The sequence below is a fragment of the Triticum urartu genome, chromosome 6 (assembly GCF_003073215.2).
Source record: "Triticum urartu cultivar G1812 chromosome 6, Tu2.1, whole genome shotgun sequence".
NCBI lineage: Eukaryota > Viridiplantae > Streptophyta > Magnoliopsida > Poales > Poaceae > Triticum > Triticum urartu.
In genome coordinates, this window is record NC_053027.1 from 49134050 (window position 1) to 49158857 (window position 24808).

At 45.4% G+C, this 24808-nt stretch overlaps 2 protein-coding genes, 1 long non-coding RNA gene and 1 pseudogene across 3 annotated transcripts; 1 reads left to right on the plus strand and 3 right to left on the minus strand.

Annotated features, from left to right (window-relative positions):
* Positions 1-367: 367 nt before the first annotated feature.
* Positions 368-830, minus strand: LOC125516268. Its single transcript, XR_007287328.1, has 2 exons — positions 696-830; positions 368-608 (listed from the first exon to the last, which is right to left on the minus strand). It is a non-coding gene; the product is annotated as an uncharacterized LOC125516268 (long non-coding RNA).
* Positions 831-6428: 5598 nt separating this feature from the next.
* On the plus strand, positions 6429-9231 carry LOC125515003 (L-lactate dehydrogenase A). Its single transcript, XM_048680411.1, has 2 exons — positions 6429-7196; positions 8588-9231. The coding sequence occupies exons 1-2, from the start codon at positions 6567-6569 to the stop codon at positions 9032-9034; spliced, it is 1077 nt and encodes a 358-aa protein (XP_048536368.1). The 5' UTR covers positions 6429-6566; the 3' UTR covers positions 9035-9231.
* A 1059-nt stretch (positions 9232-10290) lies between these two features.
* Positions 10291-12903, minus strand: LOC125516548 (annotated as a pseudogene).
* Positions 12904-15756: 2853 nt separating this feature from the next.
* Positions 15757-17977, minus strand: LOC125513599 (putative F-box/FBD/LRR-repeat protein At4g03220). The gene is made up of 3 exons (XM_048678745.1): positions 16846-17977; positions 16444-16617; positions 15757-16213 (listed from the first exon to the last, which is right to left on the minus strand). The coding sequence occupies exons 1-2, from the start codon at positions 17859-17861 to the stop codon at positions 16611-16613; spliced, it is 1023 nt and encodes a 340-aa protein (XP_048534702.1). The 5' UTR covers positions 17862-17977; the 3' UTR covers positions 15757-16213; positions 16444-16610.
* Positions 17978-24808: the final 6831 nt, after the last annotated feature.

The following is a 24808-nucleotide window of genomic DNA, read 5'->3' on the forward strand; positions in this document are numbered from 1 at the left end:
ATTGGCCCTCCCCGGGCTTAGAGGAACGGCCGGGGCCACGTCATGAAGGAGACGGCTAAGGGCATGTACAATGGGGGTAGCACCATGTTGCTGCCCCAGTATCCACGTCAGAGTAAATATATGAAGCACCAGTTCCAATAACCAACGTGGTCCATCTTGTACTCTCTCTCTCTCTTTATCATCATATTCTTCCTTTAAACCAACTAGATGACTCGTTGCGCCAATGGCGCAAAGGCCGAGAGGAAACCAAGTATTATAAGAATATTTAGACACCCAAGTCGAAAATCAAATGTGGCCAACACTCCTGCATCCTCTACTTGAAAGCCGCCTCTTCTCACCGGATCCAACATAGATACATGATTCTTCAAGAGCAAATTTCAGAGAAAATATAAAGCATGGAAGGCTTTAAGTTGTACTATTGAGACCATACCACCATATCTTCATTTAGTTTCTTTGGAAATCTAAAGGTCTAAGAGGACGGTACATGTGAGAAGCTGTGAATCCACAACAAAAAAACTAAACTAACTTCCAAACTAACATTTCAAGTTTGGAAGCCACAAAGAAGCAGCCCAGATCTATCGTTGTAGTGCAGGTACATGTCCTTAATCCTGCATCCATAGCCCATAATTTTTCAACACCTAAATCCACGAAATCCAACCGAAGGAAATCATGGCAGAAAATGCGCTGTGGCTTACGTCTCCGAGAAGGACTTCTTGGCATTCTTGTGCAGGTTGGACACAGCAATCCTCGCTGCGAGCTGTAGAAGAACCACACATGCACCTTCCTTCACCTTGCCCTTGGGGAGGAGGGGGCAACACTTGCAGCGCCGCGACAAGGCCTCATTAGATAAACCTTTACTCTTGTAATCTACTCCCTCCGTTCGGAAATACTTGTCCTAGAAATGGTTGTATCTAGACTTGTTTTAGTTATAGATACATTCATTTCTAAGATAAGTATTTCCGAACGGAGGGAGTACGTTGGTGAATCCATTGATACCTTTCTTTACCATATGCTCATTGAACCTTCAAAACTATATAAGTGGTGGACCTATCAAGACTAACCGCTTTAACTGACCAGAAAGAGAAATTGAAGCTAGCAGAAAAACAGATGATAGACATCCAAGAAAGAAACTTGTATGTACAGCCATGTCATTTGTTGCTTCAAAAGGCCAATATTTCTCTGGAACTTCTTTCACCACAAGCCCAATGCTTTTTCACACAACTGCACGGCAATGTACTTGGGTCAAAAGCAGGCTCAATAGAGAGCAATGAACATATCAAAGTCAAAGATGCCAACATAATACGTAGGAAAACATGAAGTAATGATCTTGGATTAAATTTCATCCTAAAACCTGAACACGCACGTTGAATGTACCAAGTTGACAGTACGTCGCCAACTGGCCATTTAATAGGTACAAAACAAATTAGGTGAACGCTCACACTTATCTTACTACTTTATATTTCATCCTGACAATTAACAAAATCAAGCATCGTCACTTTTATTGCCTCTTGCAGCAGGTTCATTCATCAGAATGTTACACACTGTATTTGTGTCTTATTTACTTATTAAGAAACTGTTCTCTTATTAAATTCTACAAATCTTTTGGTGATGTGAATTTCCAGGCCCCCACTGACTGTAACTACAACAAAACACAATTTTCTCTTAGAGAAGAATCATACAAAAACAATCATAGTTCAACAAAAATCTGTCGAAGCTACTGAAGATCTGCATACTCTGCTTCGGCCGTTTTAATAGCAAGTAAAACTTTACTTGTCAAGAGACCTTCATAGTGAGTCTTCTCTAGGTTCGCATATTCAGTGGAAGAAACTACCATCAGTATATACATGCTACAGAAGATTGAGTGATCACTATTTGGAAGTACTTATAACTAACTGGTGGCCTTGCATGGAACGAAGAAAATATGGATTTGATTTAGCTTATGCTACATTATGACCAGGTTTGTAATCACCTGGGAGGAATGATCCTAGAAAAATCTCAGACCATATATGTTACTATAGAGGCTAGTGTTGTCCAATAGAACTGTAGTTATCAGAATGTACCTCAATAGCGCATCAGTGACATCTTAGGCATCTACTATGTGATAGAATCCGTTGTTTCCCATTTCTCTCAGCCTCCCACTTCAGCCGATCTACTGCGATGTCCCCCTCCTGCGGGCATCAACAATCCTGTTGGTGGACTGCAAGCAGAACAAAAAGATTGAAACAACCGATCATATGCAAACCAAGAAGAAACAGAATCGAAAGAAAATTCGGGACAACGTTGTACTGATCAGCGCAACCATCACCTCATAATTGAATTTTTGCTTGTTGTCTTCCATATCTATCATACTGTATATGATATCCCACTCCTACAAAGCTCACACCACTATGAACTGAGATAGTCGTAAACCCATAAGATTTTTGTACACTATCTTCCAAGAAACAGCAAGGCCACAATAATTGATCATGCTCATGTCCAAACCCAGCAACTCTTCTATTATGCATCAAGATGATTTATATCAACTACACATATTCATTTGTCCATTTCATCAGAGGTTATACGCATAATGCCATTGGAAAAAAAGATAAGAATGGACAGCATACCTTTGTTATGGTGATGAGAGCTAATTTTATAGGAAATGCACCCAGGAGACACAAGCCTCAGTCTATATATGTACCTGTCGTGGCAATAATGTGAAGAGAAATGAAGTTGAATATAACAGACCAAATACCCTATTGAATATCAAAATAACATAAATTGTACAAAAGTGGGATGAAAATACCAACATGTATTTCTTCAGTATAGGCAACCAGTTCTAGAGCTAATGTTACATTTTCAGCTCCAACGTACATACACAACACACCTAATTTGACTAAGTTCAACTGATGCCGCCAAACCAGCTCCTTCACTGAAAAGGGAAAACAACTTTAGAACCAAAATGAGGAGTTTGCTAAAATAGATCTCCATCACCATTGTTGTGGATTTGTCCTTTATCTTAACAAAAATGAGGAGTTCATGCCATATTGTTCAAAGCCACTCTCAATAAAATAGCATCCAGTATAACATGAACCGTTTTGAATAATTTGGAACCATAGATATCTAAACAAGCAACATCCACCTTCAGGACCTGATGCATAAGAAATGGTCTCTCAGGAACCATATCCATTCAAGTAGGCTGTAGTGGGAAAGAGAGATAAAGATAAATGATTAACAATGTTGATAGCATGAAGCAAGACATATGGAAACTGAAGCAAATGTGTCACAAATTGCAGAAAAGTAATTCAACCATGAAGATGGGTACATAAGTTGTATCATAGCATCAAGAAGCACTTTATGTATAGTAAACTGCAATTTGGAAGGTTAAGTTGCTGCATCATAGCATCAAGAAGCACTTTTTGTTGGGATCTTAACTTTGTCCATCACGACAGACTGATTACACAAGAAAGACACTGTAAGAAAGTGTTGGAAGCTTCATAGTGTATGATTTGAGATGTTTATCCATCTATTTATTTTCCCGTGACAAAAGGAGTGTTGTTAAACAATGGTAATAGTAGAATTTTGGAAGTCTGGCAATTACAATACAGTAAATGCCTATCCTGAAGTTAAAACTAAATAAAATCAGGGTTTAGAAGTGAATTTCATGGATAATTGTTCATGTTGCTTGAATCATAATTGAATCGATAATATGATTTTCCATGTCACATTATTATGCTAACTGGGATTGTAGTAGAAACGGCATGATATCAGTACTATACTCCACTCTTTTTCCTGTTGGGAAGAACCACCTCTCCTATCCCATTCTCTGCATTTTCATATAGATAACCTTCAATTTTCTCTTTGTTCTTTCCATTTTATTTCAGTAGCTCCTTCAATTCATATGATTGGCTTTGTTTCATCGATGGACCCTAAGGTTAATGCATGAACTTGCTAAAATGTTCAGAATGACGCAGTTACTATATCTAATTCAATAGTAGTGCTTCTGCATTAACGTACATACCTATGGTATGGATGACTATTTACAAATCTGAGTCATAATCAACAGTGCTGTTAAATAATGGTTATAGTAACTTAATGTGCAGTTCACATGTACAAATTCGAACTCTTATGTTTTAGCTAGGATATGTATGCTAGTTAGGAAATCTTAAAGGAGAGCTGGTAAATATCAAGAGGCATATGCATACAACCGTAGATGATAATTTTTCTGAGAATAACAGGTCTTTCAGGTTGTTGTAGTTGAACAGGATTCATGCATATACTATCTTGCATCAACAAATTGTTCACATGTCGATTAAGAAGCACACGCAACAAGGATCGATAGGTTGACTAAAGAAGATTAGTTCGCGAAAACATACTGTGTCGTCGCTCAAGGTTTACCTGAAGGTGAGTGAGGTGGCCTGATCTGGTGAGAATCCACAAGAGGAGCTGAAGTGCTGCCGTGATGTGTAGATGGGAGAGAGCGGATCTTGCGGGCGAGGGAGCATATACCTGAGACAGAGCCAGATCGTCAAGTGTTTTCCTTTTCTGAAGATCCAAAAAACAACTTTAAGATTCTTTTTATGTAAACTTCCATGTGCCTTTGGAATAGCGAAGCAACACTACTTAACATAATAATCATGTTTCTCGGAAGATATTTTTAGGAAAGTAATAAAATTTACTCTTTTAACCAGTTTCTCACCTAGTGTAGAAGAGGCTGCGGATAGGAACCAAAAACCAAAATTAATGTCACTTCAATAGTTGTACCTCACATCCTGCATCACTATCAAGAACAACTATTAGATTTACCATAGACTGACCACTAAGAGAGGCCAAATATGATCATGAATGAATGACAAAACTGTATCTATCTTCTATAAACATCATTCATCTTAGCCTTGCTCATTCTCGGCTAATACGAAAAATTTAAATATTGATGCAGAATTTACTGAACCCTGAAAACAAACTAAAACAAACAACTGAAATCTAATACTCTACAGATGCTGGAATCATGGTTTTTACTACAAAAAAATGAATGCATTAACAAGCTAAGTATCTTGGTTTTAGCTACCAAACCAGAAAGGCGAGGTTGCAAAGTGGTCTTTGTCGCCTCTGCTGCCATCGTTGTAGGAACCCAGACCCATCCAAATCCTAGATGACTGAAAAAATGAATTAGGAGGACATGAATTAGAGGGAGGAGCTCACACAAGGAATTGCAATCAAAAGGGAGGCAGAAGTAAACCTAGTTGTGCTCTGGTGGGAGAGGCGGGTCGTGGGGAGAGGCCGATATTCTGTATCTGCGCCAGGCTACTCCCTCCTCCTCGCCCTGCAACCCACCAGATTCCACCATTATCGCATCAAAATCTGCTTCACCGAAACTCCCCTTGGCCATCGCCTTCCTGTCCGTCGCGACAACCACCGGCTGCAGCTCTCCGGGTCTGCTTCACCGAAACTCCCCTTCGCCATCGCCTCCCTGTCCGTCCACCGGCTACAGCTCTCCGGGTTCATCCCTCCCTGCCTGGAACCGGAGGCAGGGAAGTAGGAGAGGAAGGAAAGGAAGAGGTGCTGAAGGCGGAGGGGGCGAGGCGGCCGTGAGGGACGGGGAAGAGGAGGAGGCGGTGGTGGCATGGAGAAGAGGAGTCGGATGAGAAGGGAGAGAGACGAGATATTTTCTCTCGTAGCGGCGAAACTCCCCTTCGCCATCCCCTCCATGTTTGTCGCGGCATCCACCGGCTGTAGCTCTCCGGGTTCATCCCTCCATGCCTGAAACCGGAGGCAGGAAAGGAGGAGAGGAAGGGAAGGAAGAGGTGCTGAAGGCGGAGGGGGCGAGGCGGCCGTGAGGGACGGGGAAGAGGAGGAGGCGGCGGCGGCATGGAGAAGAGGAGTCGGATGAGAAGGGAGAGAGACGAGATATTTTCTCTCGCAGCGGACGTGTACCCTTTTTCTCTCGGTGCCCGCTCGCTCTCGCTGCCCGCTTGCTAACTGTTCATAGCCGACGTGGATGGCTTGGTCGTGACTAACAACCCCTTCATCCTTTATAAGGTAAATGGCTGCGCATGTTCTGGTGCTTTACTCCTTGCTTTTGCTTCTTCTCTCTTTCTTTTCTCTTCTTTTTGGCTGAAGCACCAGGCTCCTCTACAAAAGATCGCTAGCCTCTGCAAGCAGCACTTTTTTTCTCTCTCTCGTCATGCATCCGACGTGGAACAGCGGGGCAGCACTCCAGCTTGGAGCATTGGCCATGCCCTGATGTGGGCTTGAGGTGGCGACTCGCGAGGCGGTACGCCGACGCGGAAGTCGGCCGGTAGGCATTGTCCAGCACAACTGCCCGAGTAAAATAATCCCGGTTTGGAGTACTTTTCTTCCTGTCCTTGATAAAGTGAAGTCCCAAACCACGAGTAGTCAAAACCGGTAACCGATAAGCGGTTTCACTTTCCCAGGATTCGCTTATAAACTCATTGGCCATTCCCATTCCATTCCCCACCAAGAACAAGTTCAAGTTCAAGTTCATCGTCCGATCCCAATCCCGGCCCCGCATTTGTTCTTCCGACCAGCATCCCATCCCATCCCATCCCCTCCCCACCCCGTCGAGGAGGATGCACAAGGCGTCGTCGCTGTCGGAGCTGGGCTTCGACTCCGGCGGCGCGTCGTCGGGCTTCTTCCGGCCCGTGGCCGACGGCTGCCCGCCGGCCACCCCGACCTCCTCCGCCGCCCCGCACCGCCGCCTCACCAAGGTCTCCGTCATCGGCGCCGGCAACGTGGGCATGGCCATCGCGCAGACCATCCTCACCCAGAACCTGGCCGACGAGATCGCGCTCGTCGACGCGCTCCCGGACAAGCTCCGCGGCGAGGCGCTCGACCTGCAGCACGCCGCCGCCTTCCTCCCGCGCGTCCGCATCGTCTCCGGCACCGACGCCGCCGTCACCAGGAACTCCGACCTCGTCATCGTCACGGCGGGGGCCAGGCAGATCCCCGGCGAGACCAGGCTCAACCTGCTGCAGCGGAACGTCGCCCTCTACCGCAAGATCGTGCCGCCCGTCGCCGAGCACTCCCCCGAGGCGCTGCTGCTCGTCGTCTCCAACCCCGTCGACGTGCTCACCTACGTCGCATGGAGGCTCTCCGGCTTCCCCGCCAGCCGCGTCATCGGCTCCGGCACCAATCTCGACTCCTCCCGCTTCAGGTTCCTCATCGCCGAGCACCTCGACGTCAACGCGCAGGACGTGCAGGTAATACTTGTAACTCACTCCTGAATCCATCCTTCAATCCATCCATGAATCTCTGATTATTCATTAGCTCCATCGAGCTAGCTCGTCGCGGGATTGGACAGTGGAGTCAGTACTCACTAATCAGTCAGTAGGGTGATGCCACGCGGCGGTGGCGCCGTGGGAGCATGTGCCTCTCCTTCACTGGTCTAACCATGCGACACTGTCCATTAGTATAGCTCAGTGTCGACATTCAGTAGTGCGTATATTGTATTTTTCCGAACGGCCAGGCTTGTTGATCACTTTTGGATCATGTGTTTTGTGGATCGATACCTACTACTTTGTCCATATGTTTAATTAACTATGGGATGGCTGGGTAAGTGCGGTAGTTGGAAATTATTGTGACATTTGAAACTAGATAACAACTTCAGTAAACTTGGGTTCGGTTCAGTATCGATCGATGTTTGATTTTACAGAATTAGTAACCATGAAAGAGGATTTTTGACGTGCAATCTTTCGTGTTGTTTTCCCCCCGAACAAGCTAGACTTTCTTAGTTTGTCTGGTAGGTGGATAATCACTCCTAGATCATGTGTTTGGTGATCGATAGCTACTCTGTTCATATCAGTACAGTAATTACATCGACATTTGAAACTAGATAACAGATTTACTAAATGGAACTTCTATTCAGCATGGGTGATCGTGGTATCTACAAAAGTAAATAAATGGACAGTATGACAGCATTTGCCATCACTTTACTTAAAATAGCATTAAATTGATTTATAGTAACAGTACGTATCAAAGATGACTTGCAGGTGAAATCTACTTAAGAACATTACGCAATTTTTTTGGTGGAAATGGTACGTAACTGAAAAATGTGATGTTACTTGAAGGCAAAGAAACCGTCTTTTAATTCCTAATGTGTGTATGTATATATATGTGTATGTATATATATATATATATATATATATATATATATATATAGTATGACGAAATCAAATACCATATGGTATAGTGTTATTCTTTAAGTTCAGTCTTGTTTTGTACACAATTCGCAAGTGTTTACTGAATTTGATTACGAAAACGCCGAATTGAGATAAACCTATAATGCATCAATATCACATAGAATATTTACCTATCGGTATCATGCTATAAATATCTCTTTTCAGAAAGAATTTGAGTACTTATGTATGGTACCCAACTCCCTAGTAATGTGATGGGAGTACCAGTGTAATCTGAGAATTCTGAACCTAGGGATGAGTTTCTGTCCCTCCGAGAAAATTAATCAACATTGGATTGAATGTGTTGGAGAAGACTGAATTTTTATCACAGTTGGAGAATGATGCATGCTCGTTGATAATAGACTACTGGAAATGATCCCTAACTAGCCAAGCAGATATAACGGGTCCCTGTGCAGGCATACATGGTGGGTGAGCACGGCGACAGCTCGGTGGCGATCTGGTCGAGCATCAGCGTGGGCGGGATGCCGGCGTTCAAGTCGCTGCGCGACAGCCACCGGAACTTCGACGAGGCGGCGCTGGAGGGGATCCGGCGCGCCGTGGTGGGCGGCGCCTACGAGGTGATCGGCCTCAAGGGGTACACCTCTTGGGCCATTGGCTACTCTGTCGCCAGCCTCGCTGCTTCCCTCCTCCGCGACCAGCGCCGCGTGCACCCTGTCTCTGTCCTTGCCTCGGGCTTCCATGGCATCTCAGACGGCCACGAGGTGTTCCTCAGCCTGCCCGCCCGCCTTGGCCGCGGCGGCATCCTCGGCGTCGCCGAGATGGACCTCACCGAGGCCGAGGCCGCGCAGCTCCGCCGCTCCGCCAAGACGCTCTGGGAGAACTGCCAGCTCCTCGACCTCTGACGGAGGAACGCCAGTTGATCTACATCTACTTACTGTAAAATCCTGGAGCGTTTACAAGAACTCTACTGCTATATGTTGCTCTGTTGCTGCTGCGGCCACAAGAATGCTTGTGTAATTTTGGAGTGTTTTCTTAGGGATGATTTAGTAATGTAACGCTTCTTAATTTCATGAAATAAAATGCGACTTGTTTGCCAGCATTGCTAGATGATGGATCTTGGATGGTGTAGAGCATCTAGGCTTCTACAGAAGCCAATAAACCATCTATTGGGCTCATTGTAGTTTAGGCAGCAAGGTATGAAGATGCTCTTAGATTATTGACCCTAATAGATACTCCGGGAGGTACTAGTATAGGATCTCACATTAGATGAGACCAACCCAGATATGCATCTCCAAATAGGGCAACATGAAGCATGAAAGAATTGATACTAATTTTGCACCCAATCTGCAAGTTGAGCCATCACTAAAAGCAAAAATACACAACTATTACTTTTTCAAGAACACACAAGCTGTGTCTTTTGTATTAAGAGGCCAAAGCCAAGAGGGAATAACAGAGTTTTTACAGAGATCAACAAGGATAGGAAATGTCGCAACAGTGCACACATCCCTCCACCGGGACCAAAACTGCAGAGATCATCCACCTCCACCAAGCCACCTGGGCTCACTCTGGCAGCCCTACGCAGCTCGAATTCATCCTTAACGCGCTTGGTGACTAGTGATGGCATAACCGCATCCTTAACACTCTCGGACGACACATGCTTTGGAGACGCTGCATAGTTCAAGTCGCTCTCAGTGGAGGAGCCATGGAATGTTACCATCATCCTTTTGAGAAGTGTTGCCCGGCTGAATAACCGTTTCAAACGAGCGACCTCATGCTCAGTTCCTGCAAAGCCCAAGATCCGTACTTCTTCAAGGCAGCTCAGCCTGAGTTCTTCGGTTTTCCAGTTTGGTGGCCGATCACATATACAACCTAAGGATCAGATCAGATCCTCCAACATTTGAAGCTGAAAACATCTAACCTGAAGGTAAAGCTTTGCTCCAATTTTGCTAGGCTAGATTTCTGGTGGGAATATCCAAGTTCCATTGCAGAAGCAAGTTGTATTTCCTGTAAAGAATAACATGATCAAATAGTGGTCACAGAACATGATAGCTTCAAGTTGTATAAAGAAGGCAACCAAAAGAGAAGCACCTCCAGGCCTCTCACATGTCAACAGCAAAACCAGAGTCAGTAGGAAACATCACAAGATAGTTTGAGAGGCAACAGTTCGAATTCTCTCGGACGACACATGCTTTCGAGACGGTGCATAGTTCATTACAAAAAATACTATATATCACCGACATCTGTTATGTATAATACATCAAACTGGTCTTGACGTTCATCTGGATCAATGTAAAAGTAGCAACTAATATAAGTTACGGGCATACTGAAGTGGACGGTTTTGAAGTTTGGGGGTTTGGATATTAGACTTTGGTGGTAGTTCAGAGTTATAATATCGACTTCTCTCTAGCGGATGTGATTATAACAATTGAACGTTCCCCTGTAGACTGTAGCCTTCGGAGCATCAGAAGTCCCAAAGACGTTCCAGAACCGCAGTTCCTCATCTGCCGCAGCAGATGCCACTGTGCAACCATCAGAGTTAGGCGATAGAATTTGCTCTGTGTATTGCCTTGGATGCGGACTGTACAATTTATACAAGAAGTTACAAGGGAGCCCGAACTAGGTGGCACGCAGGCCTGGGCGAGGGCTCAGATCCTAAAGATCAGGAGCGGACTAGAGTACACATACATGAGTTTATACAATACATGTTAACAATCAGGGCTCTGCAAAGGTCAACAAAAGACAACCATAATTAGCCATCTGTGCACACAATATGTGTCAACTTAGCTAAAAAGCATAGGGAGCAAAGATTACCTGGGCCATGTAGAGGACAGGGTAAGCATGGCCATTGAGTTCAGCCATCTTAACCATCGACGGGTACTTCCATAGGGCGAGCTGATTCTGCGTGAAACCATGCGAGCTCAACAGCTCTCTGTCATTCTTGTTCTAGAGCAGTGCACACACTTGTGACCCAGTGTCAACAGAGTTAAGGCATGCGCCAGTGTGTGTGTTCCAAAACTTGATGCATCTGTCACCTACGCCACCGCCGGATGCCAGCAGGTTGCTCTGAAATGGGCACCATGCAAGCCCCTTCACGGCAGCCAAGTTGTCGTCAAGCCTGTGTAACCATTGGGTGCGACCTGTAGATTGTGCAGACGATGCCATAGACACATCCCATATGTGGAGGAGGCTGTCGTTCCCACCACTGGCCAACCTCTTCCCTGATCCTGACCACGTAAGTCCACACACCTCCTGGTGGTGCCCATGGTATGTCTGCACGGCATGGTTCCTAATCCTCATATCATTGTTCACAATCTTGCCGTCCATATCACCAGCGGTCAGGATGTTGTTGTTCCATGCCAGTGAACCAACTCTCGACTCATGCACACCTTGCAGCGTTCTCCGCTGCAGAATGAAAATAATGATCAGCGACTAAACATAAAAATTATGCTGCTAATAAAATAAAGCATCAACAGGAGAGGCCAAAAAGGACCTACCAGTCGGTTAGAGGTGGAATCCCAGAGCTGGACAGCTGAGGAGTCGAGGCCAATAGCAACGTGGCGGCCATCAGGAGCCCAGCTAACACTAGTGACAGGGCCATCGTCCTCATCAACGGTAACGAGCTCAGACGTCGAGCCACTTGAGGCGTCCCAAAGGTATACCGTGTTGCCCAGTGCAATCGACAGCACATTGGCGCTCCCCCAGTCCAGCAGGTTAAGGCAGTAATCATCAACGAGGCCTGGCGCATCCAGCATCCTCTCTGGGGACTTCATCATGAGGTTTACATTGTACATAGATAGAGTCAGTAATCATGACCAATCAGCACTAAAACTGGAACACCAATGAGCACCACCACAGCAAAGAGTGCCGTACCTGAGGGATGTATCGACGCTGCCTCGCCGGTTTGTCCTGGATGGAAGCCGCATCGGCACGCAGCTCCGCGAGGAAGTTGTTGGCAGGCTCAGGCGGCCTGTTCTGGAAAGCGAGGATCCTGGTGCGGTTGTTGAGCAGCTTCTCGGGTAGCAGTCTCCGATACGCCTCCTTGGCCGGTGACGGCGGCGTCGCCACGTTCTCCTTGTCCTTCCTCGGCTCCGTCAGAAGGTAGTGCGCCATGTCCATGTGCATCGCTGACCTGTTGGGGATGAACCTGTTACCTGTCGCCCTGGAAAGCAAGAAGGTTTAGCACCCGTTCAGTCAGGCATTTCGTCGAACGGCCTCCACGCACAGGGCGTGGGCAAAGGGGGGGGGGGGGGGGGGGGGGGGGGGGGGGGGGGGGGGGGGGGGGGGGGGGGACGCGATCGAGAGAGAACTCACGTAGCGCTTGACGGCAGGGCTGCCGGACGGCGAGCATAGCGACGGCATGTAGGGGCTGGAGCCGGCCTCCTGGAGAGGCGGCCACGGTGACGGACATCGCCCGCTACTCCTCTCCGGTGATGACATGTCGGTCAGCATCATCAAGAACGGCAAGAAACAGCAATCGTATTGATAAAAACAGGATTAGAGCAAACAGAGCGATTAAATTCCACCGGGAAATCGACCAGAAACCGTAAGCCAAATCGATTCAAGAAACGAGATCCTGGAGACTAGCACACGCGCGGACGAGATTCAAGAAACGGGACAGGGGACCAGCAACCAAACGGGCGTTGAGCGCGAGGCGGATCCTGGAGACCGGGGGGCGGGTGGATGTGGATTGCTTGGCGGCAGAAGAGTAAATTCTGGTACGGGAGGAGGCGAAGAAGAAAGGGCGCGAAAAATAGTCGTTTTCTCTCGCTAGCACCCGCACGGCAATTCCTAAACGGCGCCTTAAGCGCCCGTTTTAGGTGTTAAGGCAAACGGGCGCACACCCCCTTCTCTACGCGGGCCGGCCCATTTCGTTTTTTTCCTCCTCTTTATCGAGCGCAGTGGGAATTGAACCGTGACTTGCTGGTCTTATGCACATTGCGCTAGCCACCACAACCACCGCGCCTTTTGAGTCTCTCATCAGTTTTTTACTTCTTTTCTTGTTTCTTGTTTCTTTTTCGTTTTCTTAGTTTTTCCTGGAAGAGTTTCGTTCGGTTTTTTATTTTTCTTTTATTTTTTCGCTTTTCTTAGAACTGTTTTTGTTACGTTTATAATTTTTTTCATTTTTTTCTAAATACGTGAACATTCTCTTCAAATTTCTGAACTTTTCCCAATTCCATGAATTTTTTTTCATATTAGATGAACTTTTATCAAATTCAACGAACTTTTATTTTGGAATATGATAAAAAAATCAAACGCGGTGAACTTTTTTTGAAATCCAGGAATTTTTTTGAATTTCGGTGAACTTTTTTTCAAATTCGATGAACTATTTTTGAAATTTGGTGAACTTTTTGTCAAATTCGATGAACTAATTTTCAAATTTGATGAACCTTTTTCAAGGTCGATGAACTTTTTTTAAATTTGCGAACTTTTTTTGTAGTTTATGGAAAAAAGAAACCGATGAACTTTTTTCAAATCAGTAATTTTTTTCAAATTCGATGAACTTTTTTTAAATTCATGAACTATTTTCGAAGTTTGTCAACTTTTTTCCAAAACCGATGAACTATTTTTTCAATTTAATGAACTTTTGTTCAAAATTGATGAACTCTTTTCAAAATATTCGATGAACTTTTTTCAAAATCGATGAACTCATTTTTAAAACCGATGTTTTTTCCAAGTCGATGAACTTTCTTCAAAACCGATGAACTCTTTTCAAAACCGATGAACTCTTTTTAAAAACCGATGATTTTTTTTTCAAAATCGATGAACTCTTTTTCTTTTTTTTCAAAATGGATGAACTCTTTTTCTTTTTTTTTCAAAATGGAAGGACTTTTTTCAAAATCAATGCTGTAATCAATGGACTTTTTAGATAAATCTATGAAATTTCTAAATATTGATGATCTTGTTTTCAAATTTACCTTTTCTTTTTTCAAAATAATTTATATTGGTTTTACTAAAGAAAACGTTAACTAGGACTGTTTTTGTGTGATTGTACTGAAGAGCTAGCCCGGTGTTGTGGTAATGGCATCAAACCACAAATTATTTGGTTCTGGGTTCGAATCCCAGCAAACCCTTGTTTCCATTTAGGTTTTTTTTTTCCTTCGCGTCTGCTTTGTTTACTCGGTTGGCAGGCCGGCCCGCTACGCGGTCGCTAGCGAGCGCCTGAAGCGCTGGTTAGGAGCTCCCCACCCGCACCGCGTAACGCCCACGCGAATCGTTTTTTTTTTTTGAGGGGGATCGTGTCGGGTTTCCTATTCACAGAGCGTTCTGGGCCAATGGCAGATTTTTTTCCTTGTATGTTTCTTTTCCTTTTTAAAAAAGTTCAGAAATTTAAAATATTGTTTTAAAATTGCAAAATATTCATACTTTGGAATCTTGTTCACAAATTGAAAAAACGTTAGCGTTTTTCTAAAAGAGTTCGGTAATTTTGAAAAAGTTTGCATTTTCCAAAAGATTATCAGAATTTCAAAAAGTTCATGTTTTCAAATCCGGTGCACTAATTCAAAAAATTTATTATCAAAATGTATCTGGAAATTTTCATATATGTTCACCTTTTCAAAAAACGTTCAGGATTCAATGTTTTTCCATTTTTCAAAATTTGTTCGAAGATTCCGAAATTGTTCATATTTTCAAAAAAAATGGAGTTTTGAAAAATGTTCAAATTTTCAGAAAAAATCCCTTTTCCAAATTTTGTTCATGAATATATAAAACGGTTACATTTTTTCAACCATTTTCAGATTTACAAAAATGTTCCCGTTTCAAAAATTGTTCACAAATTCAAAAAATGTTTGCCTTTTTCAGAAATTTGTTCAGAATTTCAGAAAATGTTTCTGTTTTTCAAATTTTGTTCCAAAATTTTAAAAAAAGGTCCGTTTTTTGGAAAAAATATACGGGAATCATCAAGAACAAGAGTCGTATTGAATCAAACAAGGTTAGGGCAAATAGAGCGATTCAATTCGACCAGGAAGTCAACAAGAAACCGTAAGTTGAGTAACGCAGGCAGAGAAATAGTACATCAAACCAGCTTGGTAAAATGATCGCCAGCAACAGGTGCGGACCCTAAACGCGGAGAAGATTCTACCAAAAAAAGATGGCAAGATTAGCAGCACGGACGAGCCAAAGGATCGATCGATCTGAGACTAGCATCTGTATGTTGAATTCTGAAAGTTTGCCATCTAAAATTCTACGATACTCGCATATCTTTTTTCTTATGTGCCAAATTCTGAAAGTTTGCACTTTCAACAAGATGTCGGCAGTCAGCTAGGGATCACAAGCAAGAGAGGGGAATTTCGTCGGTTCCTTCTCGAGGAACTGCATCTTGCGGGTGAGATGCACTGGAGCTCATTGCTGGACCTTGTCCCCCAAGCTGGAGTGCAAGGGGACATTGCCTGAGCTTATCAAGATCTTACCCTCATAATATGTGTTATTTCTTGGAGAGTCGATTCTATTTTTCTATAAAGAATAATCATGCTTAGAGGATGGTCCATCTAAGTGCTATCATTTATGCACATTCCTACTCTATGAAGTTCACTCGTGCCCATCCAGCATGGAAACAAGTTACCCCCTCTGATCCATATTAATCGACACAGATACAGTTCAGTGCCACAAATACTGGAACACAAGCTAGTAGAGATAAATAAGTTAAAGAGTTCAGTCTCACCAATACTGGAACAAGCTACTCCAGTTAAACAAGCTAAACGAGTTCGCTCTCGCAAAAGTAAAGTTGCTCCACTTGATAACTAGTGCAAGCGAACAGGGTTGGTGTAGAACATAACAGTATGAAACCTTGTTCAAGATGGAGCACTACATGGTAATATGCATATACATATTTCTGGTCTGGAGAAGCTTAGTAACAGCTGCTGTAGCTCTTTTCCCTTTCTCTCAGTGATGGAGCCATGGAATGTTACCATCATCCTTTTCAGCGATGTTGCCCAGCTGAATAGCCGTTCCAGAAAAGCGACTTCATGTTCAGTTCCTGCAAAGCTCAAGATCTGTACTTCTTCGAGCCAGATCAGCCCGAGTTCTTCGGTTTTCCAGTTTGGTGGCTGATCGCATATGCAACCTGAGAAGCAACCGGTTTGTGCCTGAAAGAAGGGGGGGGGGGGGGGGGGGGGGGGGGGGGGGGTTCAGCTTAGGAGAGACCAAGTGATAAAGTTTGTAACCTGTAACCTGCTTCTAATTGGTGCGGTGAAACTAGCAGCTCAAGGCTAATTGGTGCTTAATTAGAAAAACAAATATGTATTGACATATTGCTTTATGCGACTTTCTGGTAACTGAAGTATCATGAGATTAAAAAAATTAAGGAGTGCATTACCGGCAGTTGGCAAGAAAATCTGATCTTGAGTATTGTCAAACGAGAGCACATCCTGAGAAGATGGAATGAGCTGGGTCCAAAGGAATGTCCACATGAAAATATATCTAGGGTCAAGTAGTCAACGTCGGGGAGCCTTGTCATGTCTTCCATCAAGTATTTGTGGTTACCTATGACCTGCAAGTTCAAAGGGAGTCACAAAAAGGTTGTAAATACTAAGTAGTTTGATGAGGACACAAACAAACGTCGCTTCTCCTATAGTGTGCTTTTTCTTTTCTTTTGCAGACAGATATACGAAATGACACATTCCCCAAGTTGAAGTAAGTATGAATTGCTTGCCTCGTTATCTATCGACTCGACAATGATGTAATAAAAACACAAATAAGAGTGAACTCACACACTCACCGGCGATAGGCAAGGCAGAGGCGGAGAGCAGCAAGACGCTCAAAGCGCTGCAGAATGCCAATGCAACAACGGTTGTGTGGAGCAATGCAATCTGATCCAGATACCATGATGATTCCAGCGACAAGGCGTCGGAGATGTGGTGGCATCTCACCAAGCTGGACAGAGCTAGGAACGAAATCACACATCCATTCGAGCTTCTCCAGGAGAGGGGCTGAGATCCTGGCTACTGGTTGACTTGGATTCAGTGCATATGCTACATTGGTAAAGCACCATCTCACTCTCAAGAACTGGAGCAACGGCGCGACGACGGTGAGCTGCTGCATGTCGCGCAGATCCGACAGCTGCAGCTGCAGGAGGGACCTGGAGTGGATCCTGAAGCTGCCCAGACCGCGGGCGCTCTGGACGAAGAGAACCTTCAAGCATGGGCAGCGCGGGGAGGAGACGGCGTCGCCGAGGCTGCACTGCCCGTACACGAGGATGCCGACCAGCATGAGGATTTGGAGCCGGGCGAACACCCCGGATGGCGGCAGGACGAGGCGGAGAAACGAGAACTCGAGTACGACGGAGGTGGCTCGCCGGAAGCAAGGGAGCAGGATGGCCCCTCTCTGTTCGGGCTCCAGCGCCGCCCGGACCTCGGCCTCGCCCTCGTGCCACACCACCCGGAGGTGCATGGAGCCGGAGAGGCGGCGCGCGGCGATGGGGAGCCAGACCGCCAGGTACTCGACGGAGGCCTCTCGGGTGGCAACCTGGATGTCGCGGAGGTCCAGCGCTTCGTGGGCGGCGAGGGCGGGGACTATGCGGTGGTGCTGGATGCCGTCGGCGAAGGCGAGCTCCGGGAGGAGGGGCCAGAGGCAGCGCCACCGGCGGGCGAGGACGCTGGCCCGGGCGGCGGCCGCGGCGTCGCGGAGCTTGACGAGGATGCTGACGAGCACGTCGTCTGGAAGCGCGCTGAGGCGGTCCTCGCCGCCTGCTCCGGCGTCGGAATCCCGACGCCCGACGCTGTGACCCGCCCCCATGGAATTGCAGGTGGCGGGGGAATGGGGAATGGACCGGAGACGCCGGATGCCGGATGCCGGCGGAGGAATCCCCACTCGCAACTGCTGCGAGCTCGATTTGGGGGCTAGGGTATTTGGATGCCACCTTTTTTCTTTTTTCTTTTTTGAGAATTTGGGTATTTTCTGTTAATAAACAAGGTGAAAGACTTTTCACTTTCATAAGAAATGAATTAAGGCCAACAGAGTCACCCGGTCAATTAGCGAAAACCGGTCATAACCTGTTGACCAAGGGCGTGTTTGGTTGCTTTCACTGCCGGGCCTAGCTCAGAGGAAAAAAACGAGCCAGACTGAGCAGGTCCTGGGTGAGAGAAAACGAAGCCAAAAACGTAGATGTCAACTTGATTGGTTGCCTGCATTAGGAGGTCTTGTCATCGAGATGCAATTTTCACCTAGCGTTTGGTTGCATACATGCATATGACTAGAAGTTAACAAGTACACTTAATAGCGACCTAGTTTGGCCTCATTTCCTCAAACACGTTGAGTGCGCCGTCGAATTGGCCGGCACCGGAGCTTGACGGGGCAGCTCGTCGTAGAAGCCGTGCGCCACCTCCATCTCCAGGCAACACCGCTCGAACACCGCCGCCTCCGACCACGGCCCCTCGCGGCTGTCCTTGAGCTCAGCTCCCAGTACACCACGTAGTGCCCCGGGATGGTCGTCGCGTCCGCCTAGCTCGTGTACTCCACGATGCTCGCGCCGTAGAGCGCCAGCAGCCTGGCCGCCCGCTCCAGCGCTCGGCAAGAGGCGGGCAGGAGGCGCTGGCGGGGCGGGCGCGGACGCGAGCGCTGCGGTGGGGAGGAGGCAGCGGCCACGACGCGGTGGCCCGCTGGGGGAGGAAGCCATCAGGCAAAGCTGCTGCAGCAGGGCGCCGCCCCGGGCGTGAGGGGCTCCACCCCTGGTGGCGCACGAGCGAGGAGACGAGGCGGAGCGAGGGGGGCAGCCGGTGTGCTTGCTAGTAGCGGGCAGAGCAGCGCGGTACGCGGCGGAGCGGGCGCCCGGGAGCGGAGTGGCCATGGCCTCGGGTGTGAGGCGCGTGTGCAGGGGAGGCGAGGCAGGGGAGCAGGTGGCGAGACAACGCGAGGCGCGGCAGCAATCGGCGCGGCCAACCGACGGGCAGGCGCGGTGGCGCGGGGCCGTCCTGCGGGCGCGCGGGGAGGGGAGCGGCCGAGCTGCAGGGGGCTGAGCGGGGTTGGAGCAGCAGGGCAGGAGGCGGTCGGGCGCGATGCACACGCGCGCGGACGACGACGGAGCTCTTCCCGCCGGAGACCCGCTTGGAGACGCTCGCGTGGGTGTCACCGTGGTGCTCCCAGCCGCGCTCGGCGTGCTTGTGCGGCACTGGCTCGCCCAGTGTGCTGCCGCAGCGGCGGGCGAACGATGGTGGCTCCCGGCGGTGGCGGCGCGCGCATGCCGCGCGGCACGTTCGGGAGTGATCCCCGGACATACTTCCGCGACCTCCGTGCAAAGAAGCACCTGCTCCCATGACGGACGGGGTCGCAGAGTAGAGGAAGAGAGAGGGATTGAGGATTAGGGAGAGATGGGGGGATTAACCCGAGACACACGTCTCCAGAGAGCCACCCATGTGCGCCTGGAAGCATCGCTCGGCCTGGCTCTCGGAACACTGCCGATTCAGCCGTTCCCAACGGGCCAGGCCCAAGGGTGCTTTTTAACCGTGCTTGATAACCCACAAGTATAGGGGATCAATTGTAGTCTCTTTCGATAAGTAAGAGTATCGAACCCAATGAGGAGCTAAAGGCAGAACAAATATTCCCTCAAGTTCTATCGACCACCGATACAACTCTACGCACGATTAACATTCGCTTTACCTAGAACAAGTATGAAACTAGAAGTACTTTGTAGGTGTTGTTGGATATGTTTGCAAGATAATAAAGATTACGTAAATAAAAAGTAGGGGCTGTTTAGATAAAGAAACAATAAAATAAATATAGCGAGTGTGGAAAAGTGGTGGTAGGAGTTGCGAAATTGCCCGTAAGCAATTGACTACTTTACTAGACCGATAACAAGTTTAATGTGGGAGAGGCCACTGCTAGCATGTCATCCCTGACTTGGAATTCTATGCACTTATGATTGGAACTATTAGCAAGCGTCCGCAACTACTAACGTTCATTAAGGTGAAACCCAACCATAGCATTAAGATATATTGGTCCCCCTTCAATCCCATATGCATCAATTTCTATGCTAGGTTGAAGCTTCTGTCACTCTTGCCCTCCAATACATAGTCCTATCAACATACAACTAACCCTATGGTGTGATCCACGCGCGCGCTCATATGATGGGCACCAAAGGACATCAACATAACCACAAGCAAATTAAATCAATCATAGCAATTCATCAACCACCGCTAGGACAACGAAAATCTACTCAGACATCATAGGATGGCATAAAGCACCATGTTCAAGTAGAGGGTATAGCGGGTTGCGGGAGAGTGGACCGCTATAGATAGAGGGGGAAGGTGATGGAGATGTTGGTGAAGATGGCGGAGGTGTTGGAGTAGATCACGGTGATGATGATGATGGCCACGGCAGCGTTCCGGCGCCACCGGAAGAGAAGGGGAGAGGGGACCCCTTCGTCTTCTTCTTCCTTGACCTCCTCCCTAGATGGGAGAAGGGTTTCCCCTCTGGTCCCTGGCCTTCATGGTATGGGATGGGCGAGAGCCCCTCCGAGATTGGATATGTCTCTCTGTCTCTCTCTGTTTCTGCGTTCTGTTCTGCTGCCCTTTCACCATTTCGTATATATATATGGAGATCCGTAACTCCAATTGGACCGAAACCTTCGCCATGATTTTTTACCAAAAAATAGCTTTCTTGCGGCCGAAGAAGGGCATCAACCGCCTTACGGGCGACCCACGAGGGTCAGGGGCGCGCCCAGGGGGGCAGGCACGCCCCCTGCCTCGTGACCACCTCGGGCACCGTCTCTCCTGCATTTTTCTTCCGGGATTCTCCAAATATTCCAAAAATATTCTCCGTCCATTTTTATCCCGTTTGGATTCCGTTTGATATGGATATTCTGCGAAACATAAAACATGCAATAAACAGGAACTGACACTGGGCACTGGATCAATATGTTAGTCCCAAAAAATAATATAAAAAATTGCCAAAAGTATATGAAAGTTGTAGAATATTGGCATGGAACAATCAAAAATTATAGATACGACGGAGACGTATCAGCATCCCCAAGCTTAATTCCTGCTCGTCCTCGAGTAGGTAAATGATAAAAAAAGATAATTTTTGATGTGGAATGCTACCTAGCATAATCTTGATCACATATCTAATCATGGCATGAATATTAAGACACGAGTGATTCAAAGCAATAGTCTATCATTTGACATAAAAACAATAATACTTCAAGCCCACTAATAAAGCAATCATGTCTTTTTAAAATAACAAGGCCAAAGAAAGTTATCCCTATAAAATCATATAGTCTGGCTATGCTCCATCTTGACCACACAAAATATTCACATCATGCACAACCCCGATGACAAGCCGAGCAATTGGTTCATACTTTTTAACGCGCTTCAGCATTTTCAACCCTTACGCAATACATGAGCGTGAGCCATGGATATAGCACTATAGGTGGAATAGAATGGTGGTTGTGGAGAAGACAAAAAGGAGAAGATAGTCTCACATCAACTAGGCATATCAACGGGCTATGGAGATGCCCATCAATAGATAGCAATGTGAGTGAGTAGGGATTGCCATGCAACGGATTCACTAGAGCTATAAGTATATGAAAGCTCAAACTGAAACTAGTGGGTGTGCATCCAACTTGCTTGCTCATGAAGACCTAGGGAATTTGAGGAAGCCCATCGTTGGAATATACAAGCCAAGTTTTATAATGAAAAATTCCCACTAGTATATGAAAGTGATAACTCAAGAGACTCTCTATATGAAGAACATGGTGCTACTTTGAAGCACAAGTGTGGTAAAAGGATAGTAACATTGCCCCTTTTTTTGAATGGGCTTCTTTGGCCCCCTTTTTTATTTAGGCTTCTTTGGCCTCTCCTTTCTTGGGGGGAAATGCTCTAATAATGATGACCATCACACTTTTATTTACTTACAACTCATTATTACAACTTGATATCTAGAACAAAGATATGACTCTATATGAATGCCTCCGGCGGTGTATCGGGATGTGTAATGATCTAGCATAGCAATGACATCAAAAAACGGACAAGCCATGAAAACATCATGCTAACTATCTTACGATCATGCAAAGCAATATGACAATGAATGCTCAAGTCATGTATATGATGATGATGAAAGTTGCATGGCGATATATCTCGGAATGACTATGGAAATGCCATGATAGGTAGGTATGGTGGCTGTTTTGAGGAGAAGGTATATGATGGGTTTATGGTACCGGCGAAAGTTGCACGATACTAGAGAGGCTAGCAATGATGGAAGGGTGAGAGTGCGTATAATCCATGGACTCAACATTAGTCATAAAGAACTCACATACTTATTGCAAAAGTTTATTATCCCTCGAAGCAAAGTACTACTACGCATGCCCCTAGGGGGATAGATTGGTAGGAAAAGACCATCGCTCGTCCCCGGCCGCCACTCATAAGGAAGACAATCAATAAATACCTCATGCTCCGACTTTGTTAGATAACGGTTCACCATACGTGCATGCTATGGGAATCACAAACCTCAAACAAGTATTTCTACTAATCCACAACTACCCACTAGCATGACTCTAATATCACCATATTTATATCGCAAAACTATTGCAAGGAATCAAACATATCATATTCAGTGATCTACAAGTTTTATGTAGGATTTTATGACTAACCATGTGAATGACCAATTCATGTCATCTCTCTAAATAGATATAAGTGAAGCAAGAGAGTTTAATTCTGTCTACAAAACATATGCCCACGCTCTAAAAAATATAAGTGAAGCAAAAGAGCATTCTACAAATGGCGGTTGTCTATGTAAAGAGAAACAGGCAATCCAAACTTCAAATGATATAAGTGAAGCACATGAAGCATTCTATAAAGCCATACTCAAAATATATAATGAAGTGCATAGAGCATTCTGTAAATAAACCAAGGACTGCCTCATACCAGCATGGTGCATAAAATAAAAATGAAAACTAAATGCAAAAGACGCTCCAAGATTGCACATATCGCATGAACGAAACGAATCCGAAAACATACCGATACTTCTTGAAGAAAGAGGGGATGCCTTCTGGGGCATCCCCAAGCTTAGATGCTTGAGTATCCTTAAATGTTTACTTGGGGTGCCTCAGGCATCCCCAAGCTTGAGCTCTTGCCTCTCTTCCTTCTTCTCACATCGAGACCTTCTCGATCATCGAACACTTCATCCACACAAAACATCAACAGAAAACTCGGTAAGATCCGTTAGTATAATAAAGCAAATCACTACTCTGAGTAATGTTGAAAACCAATTAATATTTTGTTTTTGCATTATATCTACTGTAATATAACTTTTTCATGGCTTAATCCACTGATATTAATCGATAGTTTCATCAAAGCAAGCAAACTATGCACCAAAAACAGAATCTGTCTAAAACAGAATAGTCTGTAACAATCTGAACATTCACCATACTTATGATACTTGAAAAATTCTACCAAAATTAGAAAAAATAAACAATTTGTATAGGAAGAAAGTTCAAAAAGAATCAGAACCGTTTGACGTTCCAACTAAAAATTTAAAATCGCGCACTACAGCCAAAATTTCTGTCCTGCACCGTACAAACCATCAAGCAAATGTAAACATCCTAAAGGCAAACCTTGGCACATTATTTTTATAATACAATGGAATTGTACAAGGGGATAATTATTTTTGTTGAAAAGTTTCTGTAATCAAGATTCACAAAGTTGCCGTGAGCATGAACAAAGTTCAAGGAGCTCTCCCACTTCAACAATGCTTGTCTTTCTCACTTTCACTTTCCTTTTTGAAAAAGTTTTGGGTTCCCCTCTTTATTTTTGTTGTTTTTAAACTATATAAAAGCACTCAAAAGAAATAAATGACTCTCTAAAACTTCCGGGTTGTCTCCCTAGCAGCACTTTCTTTAAAGCCATTAAGCTAGGCATATAGTGCTCAAGTAATGAATCCACCCGAATCCCAAGGTATATCAAAGCCAATTTTACTTAACAATGATTTGTAATTTAGTAGTGAGCACAAAGAAACATATATCATGTAACTACGAAGTTTAACTCTCTTCCTATGCATCGACATGTCATAAAAGAACAATTCATGCACACATAGTAAAGGCCAATGCATAGTATAAACAGTTTCTTGCAATTTTATCATATTTGAAACATAGAGAGGTGGAGATATAGTTCCTCTCTCATAATAATTGCAAGTAGGAGCAGCAAGCACATGCATATTATATTCATCAAAATCATCATGTGCAACGGTATAATGCAACCCATCAATATAATCCTTAATAAGGGTAAACTTCTCCGATATAATGTAGTCGGGAGAATTCAAAAAGATAATAGGACTATCATGTGTGGGTGCAATAGCAACAATTTCATTTTTAACATAAGGAACTATAGCAAGTTCATCTCCATAAGCATAATTCATATTGGCATCTTGGCCACAAGCATAGCAAGCATCATCAAAAAGGGATATTTCAAAAAAAATCAACGGGATCATAGCAATTATCATAGCATTCATCCTTCGATAAGCATGAAGGGGAATTAAACAATGTATGAGTTGAAGAGTTACTCTCATTAGAAGGTGGGCACGGGTGATCAATCCGCTCTTCCTCCTTTTGTTCTTCGCTCTCTTCCTCATCTTTTTCATCCAATGAGCTCACATGTTCATCAACTTCTTCTTCCATAGATTCCTGCATAATATTAGTCTCTTCTTCGACAACGGAGACTTTCTCAATAAGCGCATTAATATAGGAATTATATTCA